The following is a 19,491-nucleotide window of genomic DNA, read 5'->3' as shown; positions in this document are numbered from 1 at the left end:
TTGTGACGGGAGAGAGGGGGTGATGAGAGAGAGAGGGTTGTGACGGGAGAGAGAGGGTTGTGACGGGAGAGAGGGGGTTGTGACGGGAGAGAGAGGGTTGTGACGGGAGAGAGGGGATTGTGATGGGAGAGAGAGGGTTGTGACAGGAGAGAGGGGGTTGTGACAGGATAGAGGGGGTGACGGGAGAGAGAGGGTTGTGACGGGAGAGAGGGGGTTGTGACAGGAGAGACGGGGTTGTGACAGGAGAGAGGGGGGTGACGGGAGAGAGAGGGTTGTGACGGGATAGAGGGGGTGACGGGAGAGAGAGTGTTGTGACGGGTTAGAGGGGGTGACAGGATAGAGGGGGTGACAGGATAGAGGGGGTGATGAGAGAGAGAGGGTTGTGATGGGAGAGAGGGGGTGACGGGAGAGAGGGGGTTGTGACGGGATAGAGGGGGTGACAGGATAGAAGGGGTGACAGGATAGAGGGGGGTGACGGGAGAGAGAGGGTTGTGATGGGAGTGAGAGGGTTGTGACGGGAGAGAGGGGGTTGTGACAGGATAGAGGGGGTGACGGGAGAGAGAGGGTTGTGACGGGAAAGAGAGGGTTGTGACGGGAGAGAGGGGGTTGTGACGGGATAGAGGGGGTGACAGGATAGAAGGGGTGACAGGATAGAGGGGGTGACGGGAGAGAGAGGGTTGTGATGGGAGTGAGAGGGTTGTGACGGGAGAGAGGGGGTTGTGACAGGATAGAGGGGGGTGACGGGAGAGAGAGGGTTGTGACGGGAAAGAGAGGGTTGTGACGGGAGAGAGGGGGTTGTGACAGGATAGAGGGGGTGACGGGAGAGAGAGGGTTGTGACGGGAGAGAGAGGGTTGTGACGGGAGAGAGAGGGTTGTGACGGGAGAGAGAGGGTTGTGACGAGAGAGAGAGGGTTGTGACGGGAGAGAGAGGGTTGTGACGGCAGAGAGGGGGTTGTGACAGGAGAGAGGGGATTGTGACAGGAGAGAGAGGGTTGTGACGGGAGAGAGGGGGTTGTGACGGGAGAGAGAGGGTTGTGACGGGAGAGAGAGGGTTGTGACAGGAGAGAGAGGGTTGTGACGGGAGAGAGGGGGTTGTGACGGGAGAGAGAGGGTTGTGACGGGAGAGAGGCGGTTGTGACGGGAGAGAGAGGATTGTGACGGGAGAGAGAGGGTTGTGACAGGAGAGAGGGGATTGTGACGGGAGAGAGAGGGTTGTGACGGGAGAGAGGGGGTGACGAGAGAGAGAGGGTTGTAATGGGAGAGAGGGGGTGACGGGAGAGAGAGGGTTGTGACGGCAGAGAGGGGGTTGTGACAGGAGAGAGGGGATTGTGACAGGAGAGAGAGGGTTGTGATGGGAGAGAGGGGGTTGTGACGGGAGAGAGAGGGTTGTGACGGGAGAGAGGGGGTTGTGACGGGAGAGAGAGGGTTGTGACAGGAGAGAGAGGGTTGTGACGGGAGAGAGGGGGTTGTGACGGGAGAGAGAGGGTTGTGATGGGAGAGAGGGGGTTGTGACGGGAGAGAGAGGGTTGTGACGGGAGAGAGGGGGTTGTGACGGGAGAGAGAGGATTGTGACGGGAGAGAGAGGGTTGTGACAGGAGAGAGGGGATTGTGACGGGAGAGAGAGGGTTGTGACGGGAGAGAGGGGGTGACGAGAGAGAGAGGGTTGTAATGGGAGAGAGGGGGTGACGGGAGAGAGAGGGTTGTGACGGCAGAGAGGGGGTTGTGACAGGAGAGAGGGGATTGTGACAGGAGAGAGGGGATTGTGACGGGAGAGAGGGGGTTGTGACGGGAGAGAGAGGGTTGTGACGGGAGAGAGGGGGTTGTGACGGGAGAGAGAGGGTTGTGACGGGAGAGAGAGGGTTGTGACAGGAGAGAGAGGGTTGTGACGGGAGAGAGGGGGTTGTGACGGGAGAGAGAGGGTTGTGACGGGAGAAAGAGGATTGTGACGGGAGAGAGAGGGTTGTGACAGGAGAGAGGGGATTGTGACGGGAGAGAGAGGGTTGTGACGGGAGAGAGGGGGGTGACGAGAGAGAGAGGGTTGTAATGGGAGAGAGGGGGTGACGGGAGAGAGAGGGTTGTGACAGGATAGAGGGGGTGACGGGAGAGAGAGGGTTGTGACGGGAGAGAGGGGGTTGTGACAGGATAGAGGGGGTGATGGGAGAGAGAGACTGATATGAAGGGCCTTGGGCTGAAAAGTTGACTGCACTCTTTTCCATCGATGCTGCCTGACCTGCTGAGCTCCTCCAGCATTTTGTGTGTGTTGCTCGGATTTCCATTTGAGAAAATTCCATTTGAGAAAAAGAGATCCAAACTTCAGAGAGAGCAGCGATGAATCAGACAAAGACCAGAGTTTACAGTGAGCAGCGATGAATCAGACAAAGACCAGAGTTTACAGTGAGCAGGGGTGAGTCAGACTGAGACCAGGAATTTAGTGAGAGCAGGAGTGAGTCAGACAGGGATTCGGAGTTTAGTGAGAGCAGGAGTGAGTCAGACAGGGATTCGGAGTTTAGAGAGGGTACTCCAGTTTCTTCTGCTTTTATATTCTCATGTTGAGGACTGCGTGCGAGTGAGTACGTTCACTGTGTTGCTGTGCAGTGACCATCATCAACTCCACTCACACTCATATTCTCAGGTCAACCTGGACATCGAGCTCCACAGCACTTCGACCACTACTCCCGGTCTGAACAGCTGACCCTCTCTGGTTTAGAGCAGAAATGGATTTCACGCTGTTTGCTGGGTGAGAGAGGATTCCGTGCAAACATATCTGCCCTCAGGTAGCTCCTGGCACTTACCCGGCCAATCTGATCTCCAATCAGAACATCCTCGTGATCCAGAACCCACTTGTCCTGGAAAATAACACAGCACCTCCTTCAGTAACAAGTCTGCTAGCTATTCAACTGCAGAGATCATCACAGAGAGAGTACATAGGAAAGGGCACACGAGATGGGGGAGTGGGAGGTGGGGAGGGGAAGGTGGAGGTGGGGAAGGTGGGGAGGGGAGGAGAAGGTGGGGAGGGGAAGGTGGGGAAGGTGGGCAGAGGGACGGGGGAGGGATGGGGGAGGGACGGGGGAGAGGGACCGGGGGAGGTGCTGCGCGAGGAGGGAATGGTGTGGGGAATTGGGGGAGAGAGGGTGTGGCGGCACAGGGGCCAGAGGGGCATGGGGACATGGGGGAGTGGAAGACAGAGGGCCAGTTGAGGGAAGACAGGGTGAGTTGAGAAATTGAGAGATAGAGAGTGTGAGAGAGAGATGAGAGAGTAGGAGGAAGAGAGAGGGTGAGGAGAGAGAGAGTTACAGAGGGCAGGAGAGAGATACAGAGTACTGGAACGTGTATAAAATGCACAGGAGAACCCGCGAGGGGGGTGCACGGTACTCCAAGACAAAATAGATAGAGTGAAAAAGTCATTGAGAGAAGGGGTGAAAAACGAAAGAGGAAGAGAACAGTAAAAGCGAAGTGGAAGTGAGAGAGGGTGTGAAGTAGAGAGTGTGGAAGCATGGGAGAAGAGACGAATAGGTGGGAAAGTTTGTCACAGGTGAGGAACGCTGTGGGGCACCTTCACAACAGGCCTGATCAATGTCGCCCCCGTTTTCTTGGTGACGGGCTGCCCAGTCTTCAGGAGGTTGTCAATGAGCAGAGGGATGGTGGGAAAACTGTCACCATCAAATCGATACTGTGACTGTTGAGAAACAAGAGGGCAAATCAGACATCCACAGCTCTGCCTCTAACTCAAACGACACCAAACTAAAATTGCCAACCAACGTGTCTTAACGTATTGAGAATGATCTTCTCCTGAAGAAAGATACCAATAAATGCAGGAACTTCTATTCCTGCATGAGATAGTCTACATTGTTCAATGCGTTTGGCATTTTGTACCTGTGCATTGTAACCAGATACTTTCTGCATGATATATGGCACCCTACGTTCAACTTCCCTGTGGTACTCTCATAAACACAAGAGATTCTGCAGACGCTGGAAATCCAGAGCAACACACACTATATGCTGGAGGGACTCTGCTGGTCTGGGAGCATCTGTGGAAATGAACAAATAAATGATGTTTGAGGCCCTTCTTCAGGACTGGAAAGGAAGAGGAAGGTGCCAGAATATGAATTTGGAGGGGGGGGTAGAAGGGGGTCTAATTGGAAGGTGATGGGTGAGTCCAGCTGGCTGGGGGAGGGGGGGATGAAGTAAGAAGCTGGGAGGTGATAGGTGGAGAAAGTAAGTGGCTGGAGAAGAAGGAATCTGATAGGAGAGAAGAGTGGACCATGGGAGAAAGGGAAGGAGGAGGGAGGTGATAGGCAGATGAAGAGAAGAGGTAAGACAGGGTCCAGTGTGGGGAATTGGCAAAGAGGGAAGGGGGAGGGCAAAAGATTACCAGAAGGAGAAACTGACGTTCATGCTGTCAGGTTAGATGGAATGGTGGTGCTTCTCCAACCAGAGTGTGGCCTCCTGGTGGCAGAAGATGAGGCCATGGACTGACATGTTGGAATGGGGATGGGGTTAGGAATTAAAATGGCTGGCCACCGGGAAATCCTGTTTTCTGCGGATGGAGCAAATGTGCTTGACGAAGTGTTGAGTCTCACCGATGTTGGATCACACCATTGTGCCACATTGGGAGCAATGGATATCTCTTCCCGCCTCTCCACACCTGCCTATCAAAACCCTCCCCCACCCACCTGACTCCCCCGTCACCTTCCAGTCTGAAGTCCTTCCCCACCCCCATTCTTATTCCGGTTTCTGCATCCTTCCTTTCCAGCCCTGCTGAAAGGTCAGCCTGGATTGTTGACCGTTTATTCCTTTCCATAGACGCTGCCTGATCTACACAGTTCCTTCAGCATTTTGTGTGTGTTGCTGTTACACAGTCAAACACTGAAGGCATGCCAGTGTCGAAACATTCTTCCGTTAAGGAGATTTAGCACGTCATAGAGCACTCTAACGAAATTCTGCAGATAGACACTGCAGATGCTGGAAAGCCAGAAGAACACACACCAAATAGAGGAGGAAATCAGCAGGTCAGGCAACAGCTGTGGAAGGGAATAAGCAGTCAAAATTGCGGGCAGAGACCCCAAAACTTTGACTGTTTGTTTCACTCCAAGATGCTGCCGGCATCTCCGGCATCTTTTGTGTGTTCTACTGTTGAAAGTAACCTGACTGTTGCATCACGGTCTGGCCCAGCGATTCACATGCACCGGAACACAAGAAGCTGCAGAGGATTGTGGACTACGCCCAATACATCACGGACAAATCCCTTCTGCCATCTACATCAGGCACAGGATGCTGGAGGAACTCAGCAGGTCAGGCAGCATCTCTGGAGAGGAATAAATACCTGACGGGCTGAGCTCCTCCAGCATTTTGCGTTGCTCAGGATTACCAGCATCTGCAGATTGGCCCCTCACACAGCAATGGACGGGACCAACAGGCAGGACCACACTTACGTCCAAGTGCTGAATGATGAAATGGCGGCACTGTCCCGCGGACATCACGGACAGGACGTACTCCCCCTTGTTCTGGCTCTCTCGCACCAGGAAGTCTCCTTCGGTGGTCAGGAGTTGCTGAGTTTCCAGTCGTGGGATGGCGCCGTGGTACCAGGCCTGTTGGGTCAGGGGCTTCTGTACAGCCGGGATGATGGGCAGCAGCGGGGGAAGCTGGGGGAGCCAGAACACAGTGCATGAAGACAGCTTTGACCCCTTCCCCTCAACACTCCCCTCCCCACGTTTTTAAAAGATGAGTCTTAGCCTTATTTGTCATATGTACATTGAAACGTATAATGAAATGCGTTATTTGTGTCAACAACTAACACTGTCCAAGGCTGTGCTGGGCCTGCCCGCTAGCGTTGCCATGTTTCCGGGGCCAGTATAGCATCCCCACAACTTAGTAACTCCAACCTGCACAACTTTGGAATGTGGGAGGAAACCGGAGCACCCGGAGGAAACTCACATGGTCAGGGGGAGGACGGACCGTGGCGGGGTTTCTGCCCTGATCGCGAGCGCTGTTAAAGGTTACGCTGGCTGTACTGCTGCTGTGCCACCCTTACCAACCCAGCGATGCCCCCACCACCACACAGACTTGTGAGCCAGGAAGAAATCTCCAGGGGAGCAGAGGATGGAGACGAGGCCCACGCAGGGGCTCAGAGCCAAGTCCCATTGTCCCCATAGGACGGTCACTCGGTGATCCAGGTGTGGGGGGGTGTCAATGCCGACCAGGGCACTCTACAGCAGGACAGGGTGGCAAGGGCAAGAAGAATGTACTCAGACAGTGGTCCATTACTTAATTTGGTCATTTAGAGATACAGTGCGGATACAGAGATACAGGCCTTTTGAGGCATGCTGCCAGCAACTGCTTTAACCTTAATCACGGGAGAATCTACAGTGACCAATTAATTAACCTACTAGCCATTACATCTTTGGACTACGGTAGAAAACCGGAACACCGGGAGGATGCCAGGATTGAACTTTGAACTCCAACACCACACAAACTGCTACGCCAGCTTGCTGCCCACGTGGCATCCTGGGTCCATCAGACTATAAGCTATAGAAGCAGAAACAGGCCGTTCGGCCCATCGAGTCTGCTCCGCCATTTCATCACGGCTGATCCATCTGCTGGTCTATTATCCAGTCTGTTCCTTCACATCACAGCTCAATCCCATCGCTTGTCACGCTCGACATCCCCAGGGAAACTGGTGCGAGGAACTAGGAGCCACTTACACTGAACTTGGGCTTGAAGAGTCCCGAGATGTGGTTCTTCAATGTCTCCAGGGTCATGGGCCGGACACCGTCCTTCCCCTGAGGGTGAGAGACAGACCGTGTCAGAATGCCCAGGCAAGGAGCAATAAGGGGCAGAGAGATGGGAAGGAGGAGGAGAGAAGAGGGAGAGGGTGAAAGGGATTGGAATGGGAAGGTGGGGGGAGAGGGGAGAGGTGGGGGAGGGTGTGGAGATGAGTGGAGGGGAGTGGGGAGTGGGGTTGGGTGGGGGAGGACAGGGGAAAGGGATAAAGGGTTGAAGGGTGGGTGATGGGTTGGGGGGCAAGGACATGAGTGGAGGTTGGAGTGAGGTGGAATGGGGAGGGAAGGCAAGGGCAAGGAGGGGGGATTGGGGAGGAAGGGGAGTGGTGAGTTGGGAGGGGGAGTACTTCCCCTCCGCCCCACCCCGCTGGCCCCTCCCCCACCACAGACCTCACCACTGTTGGACTGCAACTCCACTCTGTCCCTGCTGGTATCGTTCCCTTGACTCGCTCCCCCCGCACCCTGCCAGTGATCGTATCATTGTTTCTCCCACATCTCCTTCGACTCCAACCTCCTGTCTCCCCTCCATTCACCTGCCCCCATCTCCACTCCTCCCGCTGACCTCCTCAGGAGGCTGCCTGGATCCGATGTTGCCTCACTGCTGACGCGATGGGGAAGTGGTACTCATCGGCATCCTCCCTGTTGCCCACCTCCAGCCACCCCGCCCGCTGCCTCGCTCCCTCCCCCACCCCAGCCTGTGTCTGGTGGTGCCTCACCGCTGAGGTGACGGAGTAGCGATCCTCGTCAGTGCCCAGGGCCGTGGGGGGCTCCCTGTCTCCCAACTCCCTCAGCTTGTGTTCGAGCTGCAGCTTTTGGGCGTCCAGTCGAGCCTTGGTACACATCAAGGCTCTCTCCTGCTGGTAACTCTCTTCCAGAGCACACTTCTTGCTGAAGACGTAGACTCTGCCAGGCACATCAGAGGTTCAAATTCATGTTGAAGTTTAATTGTCATTCAACCACACATGAACACAGCCAAACGAAACAGCGTTCCTCTGGGCCAAGGTGCAAAACACATCACCAACAGCACACAGCACATAAAAGACAGCAGTAAACACAAAAAATATAATATAGCCCAAGTCCTTGAGTGAAACGTCCTGCAGATTGGAGGTGCATGGATGACTGTTGGCAAGAACGAGCTTGTAGCAGTCCGCAGACGAACGCACGTATGCGCGCAGAACTGGGAGAACACCGGAGGGCAGCACCAACGGGAGGGGCCTCGGGAGGGGAAGGAAACGTAGCTCACTCTGCCCCTCCGCTACGTGCTGCTATCCCACTAGCCAATACCCATTCCCAGCTGTAACCCCAGTGTCCAATAATCCCACCCACCTTGGCACCGACTGAGTGCCCTCTGCTCTCAGGAGGCGGGGAGTGGAATCACAGAACTCCAAGGATTCACCAAGCAGAAAATAACTCTTCGTCTCCACCCTGAGTGGTGGAGCTGTGGCCCCACAAGTTAGTATTGTGCCAATTATCTTTTGAGGGAGATTTTTTTAATTGAACAGACTGGTGGCAGAAGACCTGAGAGCTCGAGCAGGGTTATAAAACGAAAATGATCATGTGCACTCTGGTCCCAGACTATTGAGAGCTTTAAGAAAAGTTTGTGGAGCCATTACCTGGCAGCTCCAGAGACCAGAGTTCGATCCTGGCCTCAGGCAATGTCTGTGCGGAGCCTCACTGTGAACGGGCACTCCAGTTCCCTCCACATTCCCAGGACATGCTGGTCAGTAGTAAATTGCCCCCTCAGAGGGAAGGGACAACAGGAATGCAGGAGTGATGTGGGATTGGTGGACGGGCAGTGCAGACTCTGTCAGTCAGTCAGTCTACAGGAGAGGTGAGAGTAGGAGTGAGAGGCAGTGAAAGAAGGGGCCAGTGATGGGAGATGGGTGGCTGGGATGGTGTCTGTGCTGGAGGACATACAGCTTGGTTTATCCATGAACTATGATGGGATTCTCCCACTCTCTGGACATGCTCTCTTTTCGCTGCTGCCATCAGGAAGGAGGTACAGGAGCCTCTGGACACACACTGCCAGGTTCAGGAACAGTAATTATCCCTCAAGTATCAGGGTTTTGAATCACTCAACCTATCCCACAACCTATGGACTCACTTTCAAGGACCCTTCATCTCATGTTCATGATATATATTGTTTATTTATTAATTTATTTATTATTTATTTTTCTCTTATTGTAGTTGCACAGTTTGTTGTCTTTTGCACATTGGTTGTTTGTCCACCCTGTTGGGTGCGATCTTTCACTGATTCTATTGTGCTTCTTGCGTATTCTGTGAATGCCCACAAGAAAATGAATCTCGGGGTTGTGTATGGTGACTCGTATGTACTTGGAATTCTAGATGTCCCATCACCATGACACTCACGGTGATCCCCGAGAAGCGGTGCAGTGCGTGCCAGCCCTTGCCAGCCGTGGTGCTCACCCTGACCGGAAGCCTGCGGACTGCTTCTCCACCGTTATCTCATTGAAGATCTGTCTGCTGGTGGCCTGGCGGTTGTCGATGGTCTCCGTCAGAGTCTGCAGCTCCTCCTCGATTGCCGTTAGGCTGGGCAGGAACACAGGGATGTCAGTGCACACCGCCCCGGCCAGACATGCATCGCAAACAAGCCAGGTGTCAAGAACACAATCCCAACCTGGAGGACGTCGTGACCCACCTTGCAGACAAGGCAGCTAACACCGTCCCAATGTGGAGAGTTGTACCACACTGAAACAGGCCCTTTGACCCATGGCTTCCACATTAAACTCTCTGCCCATCTACGCTCATCACATATGCCAACTTCGAACTGGGATATTGGGGTAGAATACGGCCATTGAGTTTGCTCCACCATTCAATCATGCCTTTTTTAAACCCCATTCTTCCACCTTCTCCCCGTCACCCCCACAGTGAGGTCTGTACCCTTCAATGCCTTGTCAGTCTAAATGATGTTAAGCATAGAATTCATATCTGAATTCACCACTTCCTTTGGCAGCACAATCCACATATCAACCACTCTCTGTGTGAACAATTTTCCCCTCCAAATCCTCTTTAAAGCTCCTTGAAACCCATGCCCTCTTGGTTTTGATACAACTACCACGAAAAAGAACATAACTTTCTACTCTATACCTACCTCTCATAATTTTATATATCTCTATCAGGTCATCCTTCAGACTCCTTCACTCCAGGAAAAACAAGCTCAGCCTATTCAATCTCTCTCCATAACTCAATCCAAGCAGCATTCTGATGAAATTTGAGAGGGAAAAAAATAAAATCCAACGTGTCGGTATTTCAGTGGAATAAAGGGAATTACAATGGCATGACGGGAACTGGCCGAAGTTGACTGGAAAGGGACACTAGCAGGAAGGACAGCAAAGCAGCAATGGCTGGAGTTTCTGTGAAAAATGAGGGAAGTGCAAGACAGATATATTCCAAATAAGAACAAATATTTGAATGGAAGAAGGACAAGTGAAGTCAGAGTCAAAATAAAAGCAGAAGAGAGGGCCAAAGCACAAGGAAGCCAAAGCTAGTGGGACGATAGAGGATTGGGAAGATTTAAAAAACTTGCAGAAGGAAGAAGGAAAACTTAAGAAGGTTATTAGGAAGGAATTATGAAAGGAAACTGACGATTAATATCAAAGAAGATACTGAAAGCTTTTTTAAGTATATAAAGGGTAAAAGAGAGTCGAGGGTAGATATAGGACCAACACAAATTGACATTGGAGATATTGTAATGAGAGACGCAGAGATGGCAGAGGAACTGAATGCATATTTTGCATCAGTCTTCACATTGGAAGACATCCACAGTATACCGGACATTCAAGATTGTCAGGGAAGTGAAGTATGTGCAGTGAAAACAATGACTGAGAAGGTGCTCAGGAAGCTTAATGGTCTGAGGGTGGATAAATCTCCTGGACCTGGGTTCTGACGGAAGTAGCTAAAGAGATTAACGATGATCTTTCAAGAATCGATAGATTCTGGCACTGTACCTGATGACTGGAAAATTGCAAATGTTACTCCGCTAATTAAGAAGGGTGGGAGGCAGCAGAAAGGAAACTATAGACCTGTTAGCCTGGCATCAGTGGTAAAGGGGCAAAGAAGTGGCAAATGAAATACTATGTTGGAAAGTGTATGGTCATGCGCTTTGGTGGAAGAAATAAATGGGCATACTATTATTTAGATGGGAAGAGAATTCAAAATGTAGAGATGCAAACGGACCCTAAGTTGTGCAGCGTACCCTAAAGGTTAATCTCCAGGATGAGTCGGTGGTGAAGAAGGCAAATGCAATGTTGACATTCATTTCCAGAGATATAGAATATAAGAGCAGGGATGTGATGTTGAGGCTCTATAAGGCACTCGGGAGACCACACTTGGAGTATTGTGTGCAATTTTGGGCTCCTTAATTTAGAAAGGATATACTGACATTGGAGAGGGTTCAGAAGATTCATGAGAATGATTCCAGGAATGAAAAGGTTACTATATGAGGAACGTCTGGCAGCTCTTGGGCTGTACTCCCTGGAGTTCAGGAGAATGAGGGAAGATCTCATAGAAACATTCCGAATGTTAAAAGGCCTGAACAGATTAGATATGGCAAAGTTGTTTCCCATGGTAGGGGATTCTAGGACAAGAGCGCACAACTTTAGGATTGAAGGACGTCCATTTAGAACTGCGATGTGGAGAAATTACTTTAGTCAGAGGGTGGTAAATCTGTGGAATTTATTGCCACCAGTGGCTGTGGAGGCCAAGTCATTGGGTGTACTTACAACAGAGATAGACAAGTTCTTGATTAGCCAGGGCATCAGAGGGTATGGGGTGAAAGCAGGGGAGTGTGGAGGACTAGAAGAATTGGATCAGCCCATGATTGAAAGGCGGTGCAGACTTGATGGGCCGAATGGCCTGCTTCTGCTCCTATATCTCATGGTCTAATCTCCTCAGCCCTCACTCCAACACAAACACATCCTCCATGAAATGCCATATTCAAGTTTGCTGAATCAAAGGTGGCGATGAGTCAGCATAGAGGTGAGAGATTGAAAATCTGTCTGAGTGCTGCCATAACAACAACCTCTCACTCAGTGTCAGCAAGATCAAGGAGCTGATTATTGACTTCAGAAGGAAACCAGAGACTGGTGAGCCAGTCCTCATCAGAGGATCAGAGGTGGAGAGGGTCAGCAAGTTTAAATTCCTAGGTGTTATTATTTTGGAGGACCTGTCCTGGGCTCAGCACGAAAGTGTAATTATGAAGAAAGCACAGCAGCACCTCAACTTCCTTAGGAGTTTGCAGAGATTCTGCATGACATCTAAAGCTTTGACAAGCTTCTGTAGGTGTTCAGTGGAGAGTATGTAATCTGGCTGCATCACAACCTGGTTTGAAAACCCTTAACAGAAAATCCTACAAAAAATCATGGATGCAGCGTGGGTAAAGCCCTCCCCACCACTGAGCACATCTATAAGAAACACTGTCGCAGGAAAGCAGCATCCATCACCAGTGATACCCACCATCCAGGCCAGGCTCTCTTCTCGCTGCTGCCATCAGGAAGAAGGTACAGGAGCCTCAGAACCCACATCACCAGGTTCCAGAACAGTTACTACCCCTCAACCAACAACCAAAGGGGATATCTTTACTTGCTCCATCCTCGAACTGTTCCCACCAGCAATGGACTCACTTTCTCATGTTCTCAATATTTATCGCTTATTTTGTATTATTTCTTCCCTTTTGTATTTGCACAGATTGCTATCTTTTGCATAATGGTTGAACACCCAAGTTAGTGTGGTTTTTCACTGAATCTGTTATGGTTTTAATCTATGGATATATTGAGTATACCCACAAGAAAATGAATCTCAGTATTGTATATGGTGACATATATGTACTTTGATACTCAATTTACTTTGAACTTTGAATAAATATTCCTTCTGTACACTAACCAGTGTTTTGTGAAGTTGCGAGTAGCAGACAAATGTTTATAGTTTCTGCCCTAGCCGATGAAGGCAAGCATTCTTCATCAGCCGATCGGCCAATGCTGGAGCAGACTTCAGGCCAGATCAAAGTGCAGGGCTCTGACCCAAGAGCTAAAAATGACAGATGGTTAACCGATTTAAGTGCTATGCTAGATTTTTTTTAAAAAGGCATTGAGGTTGAGGGCAAAGACCGAACTGGTGTTCAGCTCACTACTCCAAGGCTTTACTCGCCTCAGTGCTGAACTGACTCTACAGCTGTGACCTGCAACCTTTGGCTCTTGTCTCAGCTCCGAACTGGCTCTGTGGCTGTGGCCTGTCGCCATCAGGCTCCTGTTGGATAAGACACCGGGACCAGACAAGATGTACCCCAGGCTACTGTGGGAGACGTGGGAGGAGATCGCTGAGCCTCTGGCAATGATCTTTGCATCATCAGTGGGGGTGGGAGAGGTTCCAGAGGATTGGATGGTTGCGGATGTTGTTCCCTTATTCAAGAAAGGGAGTAGAGATAGCCCAGGATATTATGGACCAGTGAGTCTTACTTTAGTGGTTGGTAAGTTGATGGAGAAGATCCTGAGAGGCAGGATTTATGAACATATGAACATTTATGAACAGGATTTATGTAGTGTACATGGATTTCAGCAAGGCATTTGATAAGGTACCCCATACAAGGCTTAATGAGAAAGTAAGGAGGCATGGGATCCAAGGGGACATTGCTTTGTGGATCCAGAACTGGCTTGCCCACAGAAGGTAAAGAGTGGTTGTAGATGGGTCATATTCTGCATGGAGGTTGGTGACCAGTGATGTGCCTCAGGGATCTGTTCTGGGACCCTTATTCTTCGTGATTTTTATAAATGACCTGGATGAGGAAGTGGAGGGATGGGTTAGTAAATTTGCTGATGACACAAAGGTTGGGGGTGTTGTGGATAGTGTTGAGGGTTGTCAGAGGTTACAGCGGGACATTGATAGGATGCAAAACTGGGCTGAGAAATGGCAGATGGAGTTTAACCCAGATAAGTGTGAGGTGGTTCATTTTGGTAGGTCAAATAGGATGGCAAAATATAGTATTAATGGTAAGACTCTTGGCAGTGTGGAGGATCAGAGGGATCCTGGGGTTCAAGTCCATAAGACACTCAAAGCTGCTGTGCAGATTGACTCTGTGGTTAAGAAGGCATTCAGTGTATTGGCCTTCATCAACCGTGGGATTGAGTTCAAGAGCCATGAGGTAATGTTACAGCTATATAGGACACTGGTCAGACCCCACTTGGAGTACTGTGCTCATTTCTGGTCACCTCGCTACAGGAAGGATGTGGAAACTATAGCAAGGGTGCAGAGGAGATTTACAAGGATGTCCTGATGAAGGGTCTCGTCCCAAAACGTCGACAGTGCTTCTCCCTATAGATGCTGCCTGGCCTGCTGTGTTCCACCAGCATTTTGTGTGTGTTGTTCGAATTTCCAGCATCTGCAGATTTCCTCGTGTTCACAAGGATGTTGCATGGATTGGGAGCATGCCTTATGAGAATAGGTTGAGTGAACTTTTCTCCTTGAGGCAATGGAGGATAGGAGGTGACCTGACAGAGATGTACAAGATGATGAGAGGCATTGATCGTGTGGATAGTCAGAGGCTTTTACCCAGGGCTGAAATGGCTAACACGACAGGGCACAGTTTTAAGGTGCTTGGAAGTAGGTACAGAGATGTCAGGGGTAAGTGTTTTTTTTTTACACAGAGAGTGGTGAGTGCGTGGAATGGTCTGCTGGCAACAGTGGTGGAGGCGGATACGATAGGATCTTTTAAGAGACTCCTGGATAGGTACAGGGAGCTTAGAAAAATAGAGGGCTGTGGGTAACCCGAGGTAATTTCTATACATGTTTGGCGCAGCACTGTACTGTGTTGCAGGTTTTTCTATGTTTCTATTATGTTTCTTTGTTTTGTGGCTGCCTGCAAGAAGACAAATCTCAAGATTGTGCATAGTATACATACTTTGGTGATAAATGTAGGTTGAACTTTGACCTGTGTTGCTACTTTCAGGGAACTGTGGACCTGAACCCGACGATCCCTCTCTTCATCAACATTCCTTTGTGCCTGACCATTTACTGAGTATTCCTGAACCCCGAAATGTGACACCTTGCACTAGTCCGGATTAAATTCCATCTGCCAACACTCTACGCAACTTTCCATCTGATATATTTCCTGATGGGACCTTGCTTGCTATCCACAGGACCACCAGCTTCCGTGCTCCACTGAGAGACAGCTTGGTGCCGGTGTGCATGAACCTCGACGCCATGATTCATAGCACACACAGAGTTTAACTTTGTCTTATTACAAATTCTGACTGGTTGCATCGCCCTCTGTTATGGAGAATCCAATGTCATGGATCAGAAATTGAGGCAGAGGGCTGCATCACGGGCACTAGCCTCCCCAGCACTGAGGACATCCTCAAAAGGCGATGCCTCAACAGAGTGGCGCTGATCATTAAGGACCCTCACCATCCAGGTCACATTGTGTTCTTACTGCTACCATCAGGGAGGAGGCACAGGAGCCTGAAGACACACACTCAATGTTTTAGGAACAGCTTCTTCCCCTCCGCCATCAGATTTCTGAATGATCCATAAACCCATGAACACTCCCTCACTCTCCTTTGCACTGTTTATTTCTATATTTCCTAATGAAAGCCAGAGTAATTTTTAAATGCATTGCACTGTACCGATGCCACAGAACAAATGACACAACTTATGTCAATGATAGTAAACCGATTCTGACATTCACGAGAGCCTACGACTACCCACATACACAGGTGTGGTCCAACACGCCATGTTCCGATGAGCACACACACGGCAGTGACATGCATGGTTGGCTGCACACACTCACCTGTGCTGCACTGACTCGATGGTCAGGTCGTTCACCTGCAGCTCGCCCACTTGCAAGTCGTCCAAGTCCTCCAAGAGGCTGCTGTCAAAGGTAACGATCGGGGGCAGCTCCGTCACCGTCCTGTGCGGGACATGAAGAGTCAGAGTGAGGTGTAATGGCGATCCACTCAAGCTTCACACCTGTCCCTTCCTGCCTGGAGTTCCCCAGCCACAGTCCGGCTGGGGACACCAATGGATGTACAGGACCCTGGACAGCTGCTTCCTTTCAGCCGACCCTAATCACACACAAAATGCTGGAGCAACTCAGCTGGGCAGGCTGCATCTATGGAGAGGAATAAACAGTCAACGTTTCGGGCCAAGATGTCCCGATGATGGTCTTGGCATGAAACATCAACAGTTTATTCCCCTCCACGGACGCTGCCTGACTGAGTTCCTCCAGCATTTTGTGTGTGTTGCTCATGATTTCCAGTACCTGCAGAATCCTTTGTGTTTATAAAACTCTCGTCACTTAGTTTATCAACATGATAAACACTTCTAGCACTAAAACAGACTTTCATTTTGTTCAAATTGTGTTCTTTCTTGTAAAATTCCATATACAGTGGATTCTGGATCGTTGGACCATCGGCCAATCCGGGCAGCGGCTTATGCGGACAACTCTTAAAGAACAAAAACTAATCCAGGAAACATCCAGGGTTCCTTTCATATATTTGGGACACCAAGTCACTTAACTGAGACAGGAGACTATTGACAAACAGTTTCTAACTAGAGTCAGTCACATGAACTGTTAGACACTACACTGCGCTTAGAGCAAACAGCTTTTAAATCGCATCAGTTACATGTGCTTTGTGTTATCCATTAGGGTCGAAAGGTGCCGATTCCAAAAGCAGTGATTTTTGATCATTTTGTGCCAGGAAACTTATTGTTGGATTACAACATTATTTTATGCAGAAAGGCAACAAAGGGAGTCCATTATCTGCACGAGGAGTCTGATTTTGTTCATTTACAGTCAATCAAAAGATCACAACAACGTATACTGGATGAATTCCTCAGTCGATAACTACTAATACAGTTCTGTATGTCGTTTAAGCACATAATTTGTTACTTGGTTAATGTTTTGTCTTTTTATACTTTTTAAATTATTTCCATGAAACTTCGGCTAATCGTGGCAGCCGATTAATTGGGCCAAAATGTCCCAGTCCCGATGTCGCCCAGTTAACCGGAATCCACCACAATTTATGTCTGACTTTTGATTTCCGTCAGAATGCTGCTTATCTGATGTTGCGAGCCTGTGATGCGGATACAAATGTTTCGTTGCCGCATGTACTTGTGCATTTGACAATAAACACGACATTAACGATAGATCTGAGTTTGGATTGGGACGAAGGGTCACAATGGATGTTAAACCACACAGGTTGAAATGCCCACGTCCAGGCTCCCGCAGCGGTTGAGGAAGGTGGGAACCGACCCGTCTTTGGGGACGGGTGGTGTGGGTGGGGGAATCTAGTGCAAAGCACACACAAAATGCTGGAGGAATTCAGCAGGTCAGACAGCATCTATGGAGAGGGAAAAACAGACAATGTTTCGGGCCGAGGCGCTTCATCAGGACTGGAGAGGAAGGTGGGGGAGAGGTCGGAATAAGGTGGGGAGAGGGAAAGGAGCGCAAGCTAGCAGGTCAACACACACAAAATACTGGAAGATCTCTGCAGGCCGGGCAGCATCATTGAAGGGTCTCAGCCTGAAACGTTGACTGTTTACTCGGTTCCATAGATGCTGCCTGGCCTGCTGAGTTCCTCCGGCATTTCGCGTGTGCTACTTGAATTTCCAACATCTGCAGATCTCGTCATGTTTGTGACAAGCTGGCAGGTGATAGGTGAGGGGGAAGGGGGTGGGTGCAGGAGGGGATAGGTGGAAGAGGAAGAGGGCTGAGGAAGACAGAATGTGATTGAAGAGGAAAGCAGACGTGGGAGACAGGGAAGGAGGGTGAGGACCAGGAGGAGGAGATGGACAGGTAAGGAGAAGAGAAAGGGTTAGAGTGTAACTAGAAAAAGGATTGGAAAATGTAAGAATGGGTGGGATTAGAGAAATCAATGTTCATACTGGAGGCTGTCCAGATAGAATATGAATGCGTGTGCGTGTGCGTGTGCGTGTTGGAGGGTCTATTAAACACACGTTTTCCACAGGGGCTACAGACCCTGGTCATGCCCTGGGCCTGGGTTGACTGGCGAGCGAGGGGGATGGATCACACACCTGTTCTGCTCAATGAAGCTGTCGTATTCCCTGAGCGGGTCGATGGCCTCGATCGCATTGCTGATCTCCCGGTGAACAGCCACCACTTCGTCCTGCACCAGGCTCGTCAGCTCGTGGTACTCCTGCAGAATGTCCTTGCTGTGGGAAGACAAATGGGAAGATTGCCGTCAGTGGCAACCTCAGGAACACTCAGAGCCGGCTGCCACCTGCATTCAGTGTCCTGGACGCAAGGTGTAGAGTTATCCAAAGCAAAAACCTGCAGCTGCTGGAAATGTGAAACAACAGTAGATTCTGCTAGAAGTTTAAGGAATGTTTCTGACGGCCATCTTTATACAGGCATCCTGTCCATCTTTATACAGGCATCATAGAAAGCATCTTATCACAAACAAGAGAAAATCTGCAGATGCTGGAAATCCAAGCAACACACACACAAAATGCTGGAGCTCAGCTGTAGGGTCCTGATGAAGGTTCTTGACTCGTAACATTGACTGTACTCTTTTCCATAGATGCTGCCTAGCCTGCTGAGTTCCTCCAGCACTTTGTGTGTGTTGCACAGAAAGCATCTTATCTGGATGCTTCATAGCTTGGTGTGACAACTGCTCTGCTCGAGACCACAAGAAACTGCAGACACAAGAGGTTCTGCAGATGCTGAAAATCCAGAGCAACACACACAACATTTCAGATCGAGACCTTTCATGAGAAAGTTGCAAGATTGTGACCACAGCACAGTCTACTATGCAAACAAGCCTCCGCATTCACTGACCCCTGCCTTGGAACGCAACAGAATCAAAGACCCTGGTCACCTTCTTCTGCTGTCACCCACTGGGCAGAAGACACAAAACTTTGAGAACACGCACCACCAGGCTCAAGGACACCTTTCATCCTGTTGCTATCAGATGCCGGAACGAACCCCTCAAATCCTAAATGATGAACTGAATACTCATGTGACAAATAAAGCCAATCTTAATCTTAACTCATCATCTCCCAATCTGTGACCCCTACACTGTTCACCTGTCTGCCTGCACTTTATCTGTAATTTTACTCTTTCTTCTTTTTGTTTCTTTTTACTACCTCGATATAGTTAGGTCTTGCATAATCTGGATAGCACACCAAAGAAAAGTTTTCCACTGTATCTCAGGACCCCCTACCACATTACCACTACTTCATCATTTCCTGTCAGTCATCTTATCTACACACACTCCATCTTTTGTATTCATATTTATTGTGTTTTTTTTAAATTATTGTCTTCTTTATCTTTTTGTTCTGTTGCGTCGGATCCGGAGTAACAACTATTTCTTTCTCCTTTACACTTGTGTACTGGAAATGACGTTAACCAATCTGGAACTGAATTGAATCGAATCTTGAATTGGTGTGACAATCATAAACCAACCAACCAGATCAGTGAGTATCTGCGATGAGAGAAACAGGTTTCAGATTAATGAGTGTTCAGTGGGGACGGCAAAAGTGGGACGTGCACCATGTTTTAGGATTCAGAGGGAAAGGGGAGAGTCCTTGCCTTTGGAAGATTGACCGTCAGCTGGAGGATGAGAGCAGCCGTTGATCAGTTAACAAAGGGTTAAATAGCAGCATGATTGGCGAAACACTACAGCGCCAGCAATTGGGTGCAACTCCCACCACTGTCTGCAAGGAGTTTGTACGTTGGCCC

General features: G+C 49.8%; 1 protein-coding gene across 3 annotated transcripts in view; it reads right to left on the bottom strand.

Annotated features, from left to right (window-relative positions):
* fes (FES proto-oncogene, tyrosine kinase) overlaps positions 1 to 19,491 on the bottom strand; it is a 109,185-nt gene that overhangs the window by 30,756 nt on the left and 58,938 nt on the right. For all 3 annotated transcript variants that reach the window (XM_073024771.1, XM_073024770.1, XM_073024773.1), the window contains exons 6-13: positions 17,826 to 17,963; positions 15,580 to 15,699; positions 9,207 to 9,329; positions 7,496 to 7,682; positions 6,702 to 6,779; positions 5,433 to 5,642; positions 3,554 to 3,676; positions 2,793 to 2,846 (exon numbers count right to left, since the gene is read on the bottom strand). In XM_073024771.1, the coding sequence (XP_072880872.1) occupies positions 2,793 to 2,846; positions 3,554 to 3,676; positions 5,433 to 5,642; positions 6,702 to 6,779; positions 7,496 to 7,682; positions 9,207 to 9,329; positions 15,580 to 15,699; positions 17,826 to 17,963 (1,033 nt within the window). The remainder of the gene's footprint in view (positions 1 to 2,792; positions 2,847 to 3,553; positions 3,677 to 5,432; positions 5,643 to 6,701; positions 6,780 to 7,495; positions 7,683 to 9,206; positions 9,330 to 15,579; positions 15,700 to 17,825; positions 17,964 to 19,491) is intronic.

Source organism: Hemitrygon akajei, chromosome 21, assembly GCF_048418815.1.
Source record: "Hemitrygon akajei chromosome 21, sHemAka1.3, whole genome shotgun sequence".
NCBI classification, from domain to species: Eukaryota; Metazoa; Chordata; class Chondrichthyes; order Myliobatiformes; family Dasyatidae; genus Hemitrygon; species Hemitrygon akajei.
Note: the sequence above shows the minus strand (reverse complement) of the source record. Positions and strands in the feature narration are given on the sequence as shown.